This window comes from Apostichopus japonicus, chromosome 3 (genome assembly GCF_037975245.1).
Source record: "Apostichopus japonicus isolate 1M-3 chromosome 3, ASM3797524v1, whole genome shotgun sequence".
In the NCBI taxonomy this organism is placed as follows: domain Eukaryota; kingdom Metazoa; phylum Echinodermata; class Holothuroidea; order Aspidochirotida; family Stichopodidae; genus Apostichopus; species Apostichopus japonicus.
Window position 1 is genome coordinate 4,792,745 of NC_092563.1, and position 14,619 is coordinate 4,807,363.

The following is a 14,619-nucleotide window of genomic DNA, read 5'->3' on the forward strand; positions in this document are numbered from 1 at the left end:
GACCCTCTACATGACCTTTGACCTCAATTTTCCGAACACCCCTCGTAACTCTCATCCCGAGGAACATTGTGACCAAGTTTCATTATAATTGGCCATACACTGTACGAACAGGAGCAATTTGAAAATATAGGGTCGCGGCCCGGGCCACAAAAGACCCCTAGTTGATCTTTGATCTCAAATTCATGAACACCCTGAAGGTAAAACTACCATAGTACTATCGTGACAAACCCTCAACATTGTACCATGGAATCTGTAGGAGAAGAAGCATTTTGCGTATTTCCACAAAATGGCCCATTACGGCCCACAGATGACCTTTGACCACAAATTTTGGACCATCTCTGATGGCCCTATACCCAATGGTCCTTGTGTCCAAGTTTCATGAAATTCCATCAAACACTGTGAGAGTGGGAGCGGTTTTACCAATTGTTGACGGATAGAGTGATAGACGCCGCACTGTAACAATAGCTCACACCAGCATGCTGGTATGAGCTAAAAAGGAAAAGAAAAAAAGAGTACACAAACGAAATATTGAAAAGTAAATGATAAAAAGATGACACTTACGTAGAGGTGCTAAGCATTGCTGACAACATTCGCCCTCCACACTTTTGGGACTGATACATCCAAGTTCTGGGCAGACGACAAGATTGCATTCTGAAACCCCTTCGTTACATATGCAGCGAGAGCAAGGATCTGGGCTCCATTCATCTCCATCGGAGTAGTTACCACAAGCGGTAAGTGGTACTGGAGGATGAATAGAAATGAATAGATGGAAATTGAAATAAACATGTAGAAATAGAAAGACCAGGAGCTATAAGCGATGTTACCATACATCTCATGTTTCCCTATCCTTCGCTTCTCGGCCAGATCAACACAGCTTTCAACTGGCAATGTTATAACAAAAAAACAATGGGGACAGTGGCGGCAGTCAGGACAAAGACATTACTGTGAAATTTGTATACTAACATGGTGAATTTTGATTAGCCGACTAATTCGAATGTTCATGTGATTGTTTTTGGATATGTATTTCTTACCAAGTGGTTCTGGACAAGTTGGACAGCAAACTCCTTCCCCTTCTTCCAATTCCACAGCACAGGGCGGCATTGCACACGAAGGCATTGCACATGCCTTGATACCGTCCGCACAATAACAATACTCACAAGGCTGTGGTTCCCAACTCTCTCCATCACTGTGGCCTTCGCATTGATCCGTCACTGTATAAATTAATCAAAGAAGATTGATTGATGTTTGCCCTCCTTTCCATTTGTACTATAACTATTAACCACGAATTGTAATCCTTTATCCACTTATTAGTAGTTAACGTTTATGATCCATCTTTTCTTTATTAAGAAGTTGTCATATTACAGAAGGCAATGTCAGTGGGCGGTCTTTGGTCTCTCAAGACTCTCCAACACTGTGGCCTTCGCATGGATCCGTCACTGAACAATATCAAAATTTCGGTTTCTTACTTTCATAACGTTTTTAACAACGATTTATATTCCATCCATCGATATATTATTACTATTTCTGCTGTCCCGCCAACCAAGTAATCATCATTGCCAGCATAATGTCTAGTAATGCTCGACGGTGTTAGTACACCAGGGTTGTCCAACCTACGGCCCGCGGGCCACAGTCCGGCCCGCCGCAGGGTTGCGTCCGGCCCGCCAGAGATGCTCTACGGTGCGAAATTTTAGTGAGCAGATCTATTGATAACAAGTTTAAGCAATATAATCAATCATTCGAACATTCTGGGTCCAAAAGCTGCATACAGGGCAGTTTGCGTGACACTCTCTCAGCGGAGTGGGGGGGGGGGCGACTGGACTTTATTCATGTTTTATCACTAAGGAAAATAAATCAGTGCGCTCCGCGCGCAGTGCTCACATTTTGTTGCCTTGGGCTTTGGGCAAAAAATCGAAAAATCGAGCGTAGGGTTCATGCGGCCCCCTCCTTCATCATAATCATTACATGTGGCCCTCCTCTGCAAAAGGTTGGACAACCCTGTAGTACACTGTACTTTAGATTAGAAGTAGTAACGAGGCTTTCGAAATACGTCTTTGTTTTTCGTTTAACAAGTTAATATTACATCACACCACGTCTCTGGCTGGTTGTGGCCGTGGGGTAAGGAAAATGACCGAGAACAAAAAGTAACTTCAACCAGTCTATAAAATGCATGACATGCCAATGGTGGTCACGACCTTAAGGGTAATTCTATACAAATAAATACTTCAGGGACGATTGGCATATTTAAATGTCCTCTAGTTACACTTTAAATACTGTACAAATGATGATTGTGTGGCTGACCTATGACGTCTTCACATCGTCCCTTTCCGGCTATTTCAAGGTCAGCATTCTTGCACTTGGCTTTCATGAATTCACACTCGTTGCTGAATGTGCTCCCATCGTTAGCACAAACTGGATCGTAAAGCGAAATGCAGACTTCCGGACAATTCAATTCAGCCACTGATGATGAAAAGTTATGATGTCATTATAGATGAATGCATGTGATGAAAGCACTCTAGGCAGAGGAATATTATGAGGACAAAGGGGTAGGGATTTCCATAGTGAAGACAGGGGATGTTCACTATTGTTAACTGTCTTTCCGTTTGTCCCTCTGGCTGTCCGTCCGTCCGGACTATGACATTATTCTCGTGGCGCATAACAATAGTTCAAACATATACGTTTTAGTTAAAAGATACGTCTTAGAACCGATTTGTAATCATTCACAGTCTTTCAAATTTTAACATGTTCTGGAAGTGAGTTCCACAAGTAAGGCCATCATATGAGAAAATTCTTGCACAAAAATCTGTGTTTTAAACCTAGGCATGAGCAACACCTGCGATGAATTAGAATTAGAGCAGAGTGATCGTGTTAATATCGGCCCAAGTTGAAACAAATTAGAGATATAGCTTTTGGGCCCTTGTTATACAGACATTTGAACACAATCCTAAGTAGTTTGTAGTTAATGCGTTCGCAAATCGAGAACCAGTGGAGCTCAATCATGGCAGGGGTAATATGCTCATATTTACGAGTTTTCGCAACAAGACGTGCAGCCGTATTCAATACGCGTTGCAGCCCTGTCAACTAGTAGTCGTAACTAGTGGTCTTAGGGAGAAGAGAATGGAAATTCATCTCGTGTGTGATACAGAGATGATGGAGTATAAATATTAAAGTCACATGGTCGTAGGTATACATGTGCTACTGGTTCTAATTAATTGCTTTTCGTCAAAAGAATTGTAAAATTGTTAGAGTTTACTCTATTCCACTCCAGAGAACAAAGAAATGATGGCGTCACAAAAATTTGGTTTTCTATGTGATGTTGATGACCCTTCTTTATTGCCCCCTCCCCCCCCCTCAAAAGACATTACAAATATATATATCCCATATATATGTGGGAACATCGCATATAAGAGCTATATGCGATGTACAATTCATATTTCCCTATTTAGTTTCTCGGCCAGCTCGACCCAGCTTTCAGCTGGATGAAAATAACACAAAAAAATGTGGACGGCAGTCAGGACAAAGACATTGCTGTGAGATTTGTATACTAACATGGTGAATTTTGATTAGCAGACTAATTCGCATGTTCATGTGATTGTTCCTGATATGGATTCTTACCAAGTGGTTCTGGACAAATTGGACAGCAAACTCCTTCCCCTTCTTCCAATTCCACAGCACAGAGAAGCGGTTCACATGATGGCATTGCACATGTCTTTATGCCGTCCGCACAATAACAATACTCACAAGGCTGTGGTTCCCAACTCTCTCCATCACTGTGGCCTTCGCATTGATCCGTCACTGTATAAATTAATCAAAGAAGATATATTGTTTGCCCTTCTTTCCATTTGTACTATAACTATTAACCACGAATTGTAATCCTTAATCCACTGTATAGTAGTATACGTTTTATGATCCATCTTATCTTTATTAAGAAGTTGTAATATTACAGAGAGCAATGTCATTAGGTGGTCTCCCAAGTCTCTCCAACACTGTGGCCTCCGCATGGATCCGTCACTGAACAAAATCAAAATCTCGGTTTTGTACTTTCATAACGTTTTTAACAACGAATTATAATCCATCCATCGATATATTATTACAACTTGGTTAAAAGTTATTTCTTAATTAAACTAGCCAGGTATGTATATACATTACACAATATTCTCTCAATGGGAGTGTTATGTATCTGCTACAGTCGGTTAATTCTGCTGTCGCGCCAAGGGATGTTGCCAAAAGTAATAATTCTCGACGATGTACTTTAGACTAGAAATAGTAACGAGTCTTTCGAAATACGTCATTGTTCGTTTAACAAGTTAATATTACATCACACCACGTCTCTGGCTGGTTGTGGCCGTGGGGTTAGGAGAAAGACCCACATCAAAAAGTAACTTCAACCCGTCTATAAAATGCATGACATCCCAATGGCAGTCACAACATTAGGGGAAAATCCATACAAATGAATACTACAGGGACGATTGGCAAATCCAGGTGTCCTCTTGCTACACTATATATACTGTACAAATGATAATTGTGTGGCTGACCTATGACGTCTTCACATCGTCCCTTTCCGGCTATTTCAAGGTCAGCATTCTTGCACTTGGCTTTCATGAATTCACACTCGTTGCTGAATGTGCTACCATCGTTAGCACAGACTGGATCGTAAAGAAGAATGCAGACTTCCGGACAATTCGTTTCAGCCACTGACGATGAAAAGTAATGATGTCATTATAGATGAATGCATGTGATAAAAGCGCACTGGGCAGCGGAATATGATGAGGACAAAGGGAGAAGGATTTCCATTCGGAAGACAGAGTACTTCACTAATGTTCACTGTCTGTCCGTCTGCACTTTGTATTATATCTATATATATAACCTTATACCTAATTAAATTTTATGTTGCATTATCTACAAAGGGTATAAAATTACCTGTGTCCGGACAGGAGGGGCAACACGCACCCTCTCCCTGTACTGGGTTCTCGCATTGTGGTGTAGCACAATCCGGAGAGGCACAAATCTTACTTTCAGCAACACATGTACAAGTTTCACAAGACTGGGGTTCCCAACTATCACCATCACCATATCCATCACACTCGTCTTCAGGATCTGTGACCCAAACAAATGATACTCGAAGATGTCCATAAAATCCTCATAATTTGATAATTTTTAATCGTAATTTATTAGCCACCCATGGTATCTGTAGGTCCTTTCGAATGTCCGTCACTACCATATTCTATTTATGTGACCAACTCGAGTACCAGTTATTTCTCTCACAATATATGTGGCTTTATTTAGATACGGAACGATATATATCAATATATATATATCAATAATTACATACTCACTTATCAATAGCTCTCACACATATAGCGAGTTAATACTTCTCACTTACCGGTTTCTAATTCGCAAGTCTCTTGACAGCTCTCTAAGCTCATGAAGTTGTTTTCATTTCCTTTGCAACCACCGTACAAGAATCGTTCACACTCCTTCGATTCAGCGTTGAAGGCGTATCTGACAACAGCAGCACGACAGGGTCCCACAACAATTGGAAGGAGACACGTCTGTTTATCTGTGAACCAGCCAAAACACGCATAATAAAATTGATATAAAGATATACATATATATATATATTCCATGAAGAACATCCCTATGCCAACTGCTAACACGTACAAGAAAAAAACTCATCGAAAACGTCATCAAACGTATGAGATGGAAAGCTTCCTTCTTCCTTAAAACATGCGAAGATGACGAGGAGGATGACGAACATCACCCAGCCTCCACAAAGAGAATTTCGGATTCTGAAGCAAGAAGAGCCGTTTGAGGACGACTTGCTCCGAATGATCGAGACCGTAAAATTCAAAAAAGTCAACAACCAATTCCAGGACACACTCAGAAAAGACGTCAGCAGGATTGAGCAATCCACCAAACTGCTCATCCCGGCCGACAAAACCAGAAAACTATACGAGACAGACACCCAACTACACGAAAAAAATTTCAGGCAACACATCACGAAGAACTACCAGAGAAACTAGACAACCGCATGGAATCCATGGCCACCAAGCAAGCCTTCATCACCCTGAAAGACCACTAGGACAACTTCGAGAACAACCTCCCATGCAGGCTCATCAATCCGGCAAAGAGCGAAACGGGACTCATAAACAAGGTCATCTTAGACAGGATAAACAACGCCGTTTAGGACTGCCACGAAGGTCAACCAATGGAGGAGCACGTCATCTGTCATAGAATGGTTCAGGAACATACAAAACAAAGACAAAAACACCTTCATCAGCTTTGACATTGTTGAGTTCTACCCTTCCATAACAAGAAGCCTACTGGAAAAAGCCATAGCTATGGCTAAAGAGCACACCTACATCTCCAACCAAGACATCCAGATCATCATGCACCCCAGGAAGTCACTCCTAATCGATAATGACACACCTTGGATGAAAAAAGGACACAACGACCTCTTTGATGTCACCATGGGTAGCTACGATGGGGCCGAGTTATGGGAGCTCGTAGGACTCTACATCCTAAACACCCTAGAAAAAGAATATGGGGAGGAATGCATCGGTCTATACAGGGACGACGGCCTAGCAGTCTTCAAAAACACGAGCGGAAGTAAAGCAGACTGGATAAGAAAACACCTTAGTCAAAGAATTAGGGCTCAAAATCACCATCGACTGCAACCTGAAGATTACCAACTTCCTCGACGTAACCTTCAACCTCATCACCGGAAAATACTACCCTTACAGGAAGCCCAACGACCGCCCACTGTACATCCACACACAATCCAACCACACACCCAGCATCACCAGGGTTCTACCAGCCTCGATTAGCAGACGCATCTCCGCCATCTTCCACGACGAGGAGATCTTCAAGAAAGCCGCACCAGCCTACGAGGAAGCACTCAAATCAAGCAACTATACTGAGGGCCTATCATACATCGCTAACCATCCAACCAACCAACCAAGAACAACCGTAACATAAGGCGCAACATCATCTGGTCCAATCCCCCTTTCAGCAGCAACGTAGCCACGAACATAGGAGGCACATTCCTGAAGCTTATCAACAAACACTTCCCGAAGACATCGAAACTACACAAGATATTCAACAGAAACACCGTGAAAGTCAGTTACAGCGGTATGCCAAACATCGCCAGCATCACCAAAGGACACAACAAACACATATCAACCACTCACACAACGAAAGAAAAGGAAGCCTTGCAACTGCCGACAAAAGGACACATGCCCACTAAATGGAAACTGCCAGGCATCAAACGTCATATACAAGGCCGAAGTGAATGCCACCGACAACTGCAAGACTTACATAGGTCTAACGAAACCCCCTTTCAAGCGTAGATATGGCAACCACAAGATGTCATTCAACCACCAAAACACCAAAACGCAACGGAACTCTCGAAGCACATCTGGCAGCTGAAGCAGAGCAACAAGCCATTCACCATCAATTGGTCGATCGCCAGCAGAGCAAAAGCCTACAGCAGCGAGTCGAAGCGATGCAACATCTGTCTCACAGAAAAACTCACCATCATCAAAGCAGACAGACAGACCCTCCTGAACAAACTCCTGGAACTCATATCGAAGTTCCGCCACGAGAACAAGTTCTACATAAACAACTCCAACCCAACCAACCATATATATATATATAAATATATATATGTATATATATATTTACACGCATAAAAAATATGTATATTAGATTACATATGACATTATTGTAATATATATTTATATATTACCAATACCTAATTATATTGTATGTTGCATTATCTACAAAAGAAGGAGGGTATGAACTTACCTGTGTCCGGACAGGAGGGGCAACACGCACCCTCTCCCTGTACTGGGTTCTCGCATTGTGGTGGAGCACAATCCGGAGAGGCACAAATCTTACTTCCAGCGAAACATGTACAAGTTTCACAAGACTGGGGTTCCCAACTATCACCATCATCATGGCCATCACACTCGTCTTCAGGATCTGTGACCCAAACAAAATGATACTCGAAGATGTAAATGAAGTCATCATCATTTGATAACTCTAAATCATGTTTGATTAGAACATAGTTTGATTGACAATTTCCTTTGACCTGTCAGGTTGTGAATTTCAATGATGGATAGCTAGATCAATAGAAAAAAATACACAGAGAATATATTTCTGATTGGAAGACATTGAAAAACAGAGGTATTTAAGATATATGATAGATTTTATGGAACATATCCTTTTGCAATCTGGATATCTCCCTGCTAGCCTATATGTCACAGACAATTTAAAATGCATGAAAACAGAAATAAAAGTATTTCAACCCTTAAATGTAAAATGTTTATAGGGAAACTTAAGAGACGGCACCTCACAACTGTGCTGATATATTTCCATTAGACAAATTCGAACTGTCCAAAAAATGTCAAATACGGTCAAAAGCTTCATCGTTATAGTGCCTGATACCTACGGAATTATATAAACTACTGAACTTTATTCGTTAAATATAGAAGAATTTATGGCACCATTGTCTGTTATTTCACCCTATTTATTGTAAAATGGATATTCACTTAAAGTGCACCTTATAAATTGATGAAACAAGGGCATGTATGTTTCTGAAATGATGCTAATAAGGGTATTATAGGTATGGCTTATGGCGCCAAAACATCATTCAGTATTCACCTTTCAATAAGTTTTAACTATCACAATGTTAATTGTGATGTCTAAAAACTCATTTCAAGATAGGGCCCGGTGACGTGTTGTCCGCAGGGTTCGGACATTGCTCTCAACGCTTCTGGACTTACCTTTACGTACTATCGGAACTGGACAGTAGGAACAACATGCTCCTTCCTGTACTAAGTCGACTTCACATGGCCCAGTGGAGATACAGACAGGTGTAGCGCAGAGCTTAGCGCCCTGAAAACAGGTGCATTTCTCACAGGGTTGTGCTTCCCAATTTTCCCCATCTTTGTGGCCGTCGCACTCATCCACTTAGGTAGAAAATATTGGACAGGAATAATAACATATTGAGATGACATTTTTAAAATGGGAATTTCCCAGCTGAGAAAGTTCACCTCATTTCCTGTATATATACCTCCTACCATCTACCAGAACACTCAGCAATAACAACAATAAATATTACGTACGTACGTAATATTTTTTTTTATTACCATGTCCTCTCTAGATCTTCATTCATAGATAACAGCTTGTCAAGACCCCCCCCCCCCCAAAAAAAAAATTAACTGGCAGAGTAAGATAGCCGATACACGTAAGAGGAAAATGACCTTGAAGCAGTGTTCCTTAATCTCTCCACTTCTCGCACCCCTAAGCAATTGAAAAGGAACTTCTGCACCACCTAACAGAAAGTGGAAGAACCCTGGTGGGATTCCAGGGGTAATATACCCTAGACGTCCACGCACTCCGGTGGGATGTTGGGGCCAGAGCCTTCTTAAATGGTGCGCATTCAGTAAACCAATTTTGCATAAAAGACAATGATTAAAGTTAGATCAGTAATGACAGTAACGCATTTTTGTACAACGCAGGAGTCGTCGACTCGATTTGACATAATATTCAGGGATTAAGAATTGAACAATACGAAAAAATACGGAAAAGGTATGAACTCGCACTATGGCAATCAAAGTGGTTTTCTTTTACGACAAGAGGCAAAACTTTTACTCACCATTTGCTTCCATTTCAGGTTCATCGGTTGGTGCCATGGTTGGTTCACCATTTTTGTCCATTTCAGGTTCATGGCTTGGTGCCATGGTTGGTTCACCATTTTTGTCCATTTCAGGTTCATCGGTTGGTGACATGGTTGGTTCACCATTTTTGTCCATTTCAGGTTCATGGCTTGGTGCTATGGTTGGTTCACCATTTTTGTCCATTTCAGGTTCATCGGTTGGTGCCATGGTTGGTTCACCATTTTTGTCCATTTCAGGTTCATCGGTTGGTGCCATGGTTGGTTCACCATTTTTGTCCATTTCAGGTTCATCGGTTGGTGCCATGGTTGGTTCACCATTTTTGTCCATTTCAGGTTCATGGCTTGGTGCCATGGTTGGTTCACCATTTTTGTCCATTTCAGGTTCATCAGTTGGTGCCATGGTTGGTTCACCATTTTTGTCCATTTCAGGTTCATGGCTTGGTGCCATGGTTGGTTCACCATTTTTGTCCATTTCAGGTTCATCGGTTGGTGCCATGACACGTTCACCGTTTTCTTAGGAAACGAAGAGAATATAAAAGCATGTAGGGCTCATAGTGCGCACTTAAAAAGAAAAATAGCAGATCCGTGCGTTGCCCGAAGTGGGTTGGTTGATGGGAGCGCAGTGCTTAATATTAACCATTTGACCAAAGCATTACAATCAATAATATGATAACAATTAGGATAGGCTATGGATAGGATATGTACAGAGGGTAAGGTGATTGCAGGTTACATACAAACAAACAAACTACAGTGTGGGTATCAACAATTTGGTGGAGGGGGTAGATAGGGGGTGGGAGTAAATTTAGATAAATGTTGGTGCAGTACGCGGTTACTGCACGTGTCCCCTAAATTCGCGTGCTGTTTGTATATACGTAATTGCACAGATAGATACTGTAGTTGCCTTGTTTGTAAGTCAAATTGTAACCACTTTTTCAATCCCAACTTTAATCGACAAAGCCTTAACGGAAACGGCCAAACTTGCCACACTGAAACAAAGAAATATCACTTTTGTATTTTGAGACCCTTTTTTTTTTATTGGTCTACCCATTTAACGAAATTAGGCTATCCAGTAAACTTCAATGCACGCGCGTTGGGGAAATTTTCCATGCTTCGACAGTTTGACTCCCCATCCTTCCAACCTCTTACCCCAAACAACAAAACAAGAACAGAGGCAAATATATTGACATTTAACTGCCTTTTGGTGAGTCCAGCTTACATTATTGCCCTAGCTAATCAAGAACAGATAGGCCTAAACATTTTGCATCTTTGCAATGTTCATTTTCCTTCTGCATGAAGGAAAAACCCCACATGGCTTAATATGGAACTTTCATGTTTGCTGTTTATCAAATAGCTCGGACGGAAGAATTTCGGAGACTTATGGGGTCAGAGGTCATATCATTGTGAGTGACTGAATTTTCAAGTCACAAGTGCCATCGACTATTGAGATTTGGTTGTTGGCTGCAGCTGTTCGTGTTTACCTCCTCATGACAACTGATCATGAAGGCTTTCACTCCGCATGGCAATCTGGCAACATAACTGAGTCTATCATTACCACAACCAATCTATGTTAAATACAATTATTGTGACAAATTTTGCACATAGCAATAGGGGCGATATAAAAAGAGCCAGGTGAGGATATGGAATTCGGATGAAAGGGGTTTAATGTAACATAGTTGTAGGTACCTGATGCAACATACCCGCTATATTCTAAGGCTACATCCAACAGATCTTTCGGTTTTCTGATTTGCCTGTACAATATTATATACATATGCTTAGGCCTGGTTTTGTATTAACCATATTTAGAATTTAGAGTCAATTTTGCCTTGCTTCGAGCAAGGTTGACTCCCGGCCTGTAAAAGTATAAATCTTTCAAGTTTTTGGCGGAATCTGGCCAAACCATCCATGAAATCACGCAACTGAAGGATTAGAACGACAGTGAACCACTGAGCAACAAAATCAGCGAGATCGTCAGTATACGGCTTTCATAGTGAAGAACGTTAATGCCTTAACTACTATTGCGAATTTATAGGAACATTTACCTTCGGGTTCTGGTGGTACACATGCGTCTTCGCAGTCTTCAAGCTTTGCGAAGTTGTTATCGTTTCCTCCACATCCACCATAGATAAATACCTCGCATTGACCGGAGACGGAATTGAAGAAGTACCTCGGAAAGTATGCGAGGCAAAGACCACTCTCCTTTGCTAATGAGCAGAGATCCTCAGCCGGCTCTGTTGTGTGGCAAAGATTTCGAAACCAAAAAGGTGAGAGATTGATTGGACGATGAATAAAAAGGGCTTACAATATCAGTCGAGCAATGATTGCCAGTATTCAAACAACTTTTTATTCAACACGTACCTACATTGTAGTGAATTGTACTCGTTCCCATTCGCAAAAGGCTATAACGGGTTTCTGAAAATCATTCAAATACTTACATTTGTGGCTCAGGAAGCATGCATAGGCGACCTGTTTTGTCGAAAGCTTTTAAGTAAAAATGTCGTATGCCCCCCCCCCCTGCATATGCATGCACTTCTGTCCCTTGAAGTTTGGCCACCACCTCATTATCACCCCCCCCCCTCCACGGTTATCTTGACCTTGACTGAAACCTGTTTTGCCCCCCCTTCCCAACTGGTTACAAAGACTGCCAATCGACGCTTTAAGAAAATGACACTGATACATCCATATGGGTCATTCCATGCCAACTCAACAAGGGCCCGACACCCACCGTCTCAGATTTTCACCAAATTCGGTGTGGAGTTTCATAATATAAAGATAAGAATCCACGCCAAATTTTAGCTGAAAATATCAATCGGTTCGTGAGATATCGGCTTTCAAAAATTGGTGAAATTGACCCCCAAAATCCAAAATGGCGGCCATTTTGAATTGACCTAAATTAAAACCCCCGGACTTTTTCTTCAATAACTTCTCTTCTGAGTAAGCTACAGACATGAAACTTGGGATTATAGTAATTTAAAGCATGGAGATCCTCAATATGGACATTAATTTAATGTAGGAGGGTAATAAAGGTAAGTTATGGGGATTTTGAATTTTAATGAATGAAAATTAATTGCGAAAAATTTATTTTCACACCTTCTCATACATATGAAAAATTTTCAATGTGGGACAGCATCTATGAATCTGAAATTTGGCACATTGATAAAGCATATCACAAAGAACTGTCATGCAAAAAATTGTGATGGTACTCTCTCTCTAAATGGAAATATTTATTTCTGAAGCTGGAGCAAAATGTCGCAAATTTTCACAAATTTTGGCTGAAATTGCTGATATTCGTTATGTACATTCCGCCTTCGGCATAGGTAACAAGATTTTATGTCTGAATTAACAGATATTGTGGAAGACATGTGACCACTCTTCTAGTTTAGCTAATTTTGAGGAAAATTTACGGTCCCAATTTTTTGTAACAAGTAATTAAAATGGCAGAAAATGAGATAGGGGCCTAATATGGCCCTACTTTGAGGGTACTTTATATTCACAAACAAAGGCATGTTTGAGATTTAATTTGCATAGGATCCTTGTTCAGTGCCAGTTGTACAGGAAAAGTGCCAAAAGAAGGTCAAGCGGGTCGTACGTTTTACGAACAGCGCCCTCAAACTTAAGAAATCTCACTTCTGGCCCTAATTGGGGGTCCAATTTGGGCCTGTGGGTTAATTTCAATATTTCTTTAAACACCATATTCCAGGAGTGTATTAATCATATTTTTAAATACTGAAGTCAAAAGTTTGTGTTTTATTTTTATCTATTCAAATTTACGACTCGAAAATTGCGAAAATCATGCATTTCATATGTATGAAAATGCTTGCACAAGCTGATTTGAGTAGTTCAAAGGACAACAACTTCTTAGTTTTAGCATACAGGTGCTTAACAAATAAGAGGGTGGTACACTAGCATAGGGACTCCCAATAAAGAGCACTCTCTGGGTCATATGCCCAACGATGCATGAGAACAGCGCCCTCAAAAATCACAATTTACCAATATTTTGGGCTATTTTGGGCATTTCAAGGTCAGAGTTGGTCATAATTAAAAGGGTTTTTCTTGGTTTTCAATACAAAACTAGTAAGACATGTATAGTTATGATGCAAAAAATAAGTTAAAACATCTTTTTGACAGTTTTTTAATGATCAGATGAGCAGCTGAAAGTGGCATATAGGTACAAAATAGCCCAAAATATTGGTAAATTGTGATTTTTGAGGGCGCTGTTCTCATGCATCTTTAGGCATATGACCCAGAAAGTGCACTTTATTGTGAGTCCTTATGCTAGTGTACCACCCTCTTATTTGCTAAGCACCTGTATGCTAAAGCTTAGAAGTTGTTGTTATTTGAACTGCTCAAATCAGCTTGTGCAAGCATTTTCATACATATGAAATGCATGATTTTCGCAATTTTCGAGTCGTAAATTTGAATAGATAAAAATAAAACACAAACTTTTGACTTCAGTATTTAAAAATATGGTTAATACACTCCTGGAATATGGTGTTTAAAGAAATATTGAAATTAACCCACAGGCCCAAATTGGACCCCCAATTAGGGCCAGAAGTGAGATTTCTTAAGTTTGAGGGCGCTGTTCGTAAAACGTACGACCCGCTTGACCTTCTTTTGGCACTTTTCCTGTACAACTGGCACTGAACAAGGATCCTATGCAAATTAAATCTCAAACATGCCTTTGTTTGTGAATATAAAGTACCCTCAAAGTAGGGCCATATTAGGCCCCTATCTCATTTTCTGCCATTTTAATTACTTGTTACAAAAAATTGGGACCGTAAATTTTCCTCAAAATTAGCTAAACTAGAAGAGTGGTCACATGTCTTCCACAATATCTGCAAATTCAGACATAAAATCTTGTTACCTATGCCGAAGGCGGAATGTACATAACGAATATCAGCAATTTCAGCCAAAATTTGTGAAAATTTGCGACATTTTGCTCC

At 40.7% G+C, this 14,619-nt stretch overlaps 1 protein-coding gene across 4 annotated transcripts in view; it reads right to left on the minus strand.

Moving 5' to 3' along the window:
- The window catches only part of LOC139961028 (uncharacterized), a 29,351-nt gene that overhangs the window by 2,772 nt on the left and 11,960 nt on the right, over positions 1 to 14,619 (minus strand). The window contains exons 7-17 of one of the 4 annotated variants that reach the window (XM_071959842.1): positions 11,719 to 11,907; positions 9,659 to 10,192; positions 8,784 to 8,969; positions 7,804 to 7,980; positions 5,381 to 5,557; positions 4,918 to 5,094; positions 4,533 to 4,691; positions 3,613 to 3,792; positions 2,299 to 2,457; positions 1,032 to 1,211; positions 562 to 741 (exon numbers count right to left, since the gene is read on the minus strand). In XM_071959842.1, the coding sequence (XP_071815943.1) occupies positions 562 to 741; positions 1,032 to 1,211; positions 2,299 to 2,457; positions 3,613 to 3,792; positions 4,533 to 4,691; positions 4,918 to 5,094; positions 5,381 to 5,557; positions 7,804 to 7,980; positions 8,784 to 8,969; positions 9,659 to 10,192; positions 11,719 to 11,907 (2,298 nt within the window). Of the gene's footprint in view, positions 1 to 561; positions 742 to 1,031; positions 1,212 to 1,380; positions 1,437 to 2,298; positions 2,458 to 3,612; positions 3,793 to 4,532; positions 4,692 to 4,917; positions 5,095 to 5,380; positions 5,558 to 7,803; positions 7,981 to 8,783; positions 8,970 to 9,658; positions 10,193 to 11,718; positions 11,908 to 14,619 lie in introns of those variants that run through there. The other 3 variants (XM_071959852.1, XM_071959868.1, XM_071959862.1) reach the window with 3 other exon arrangements.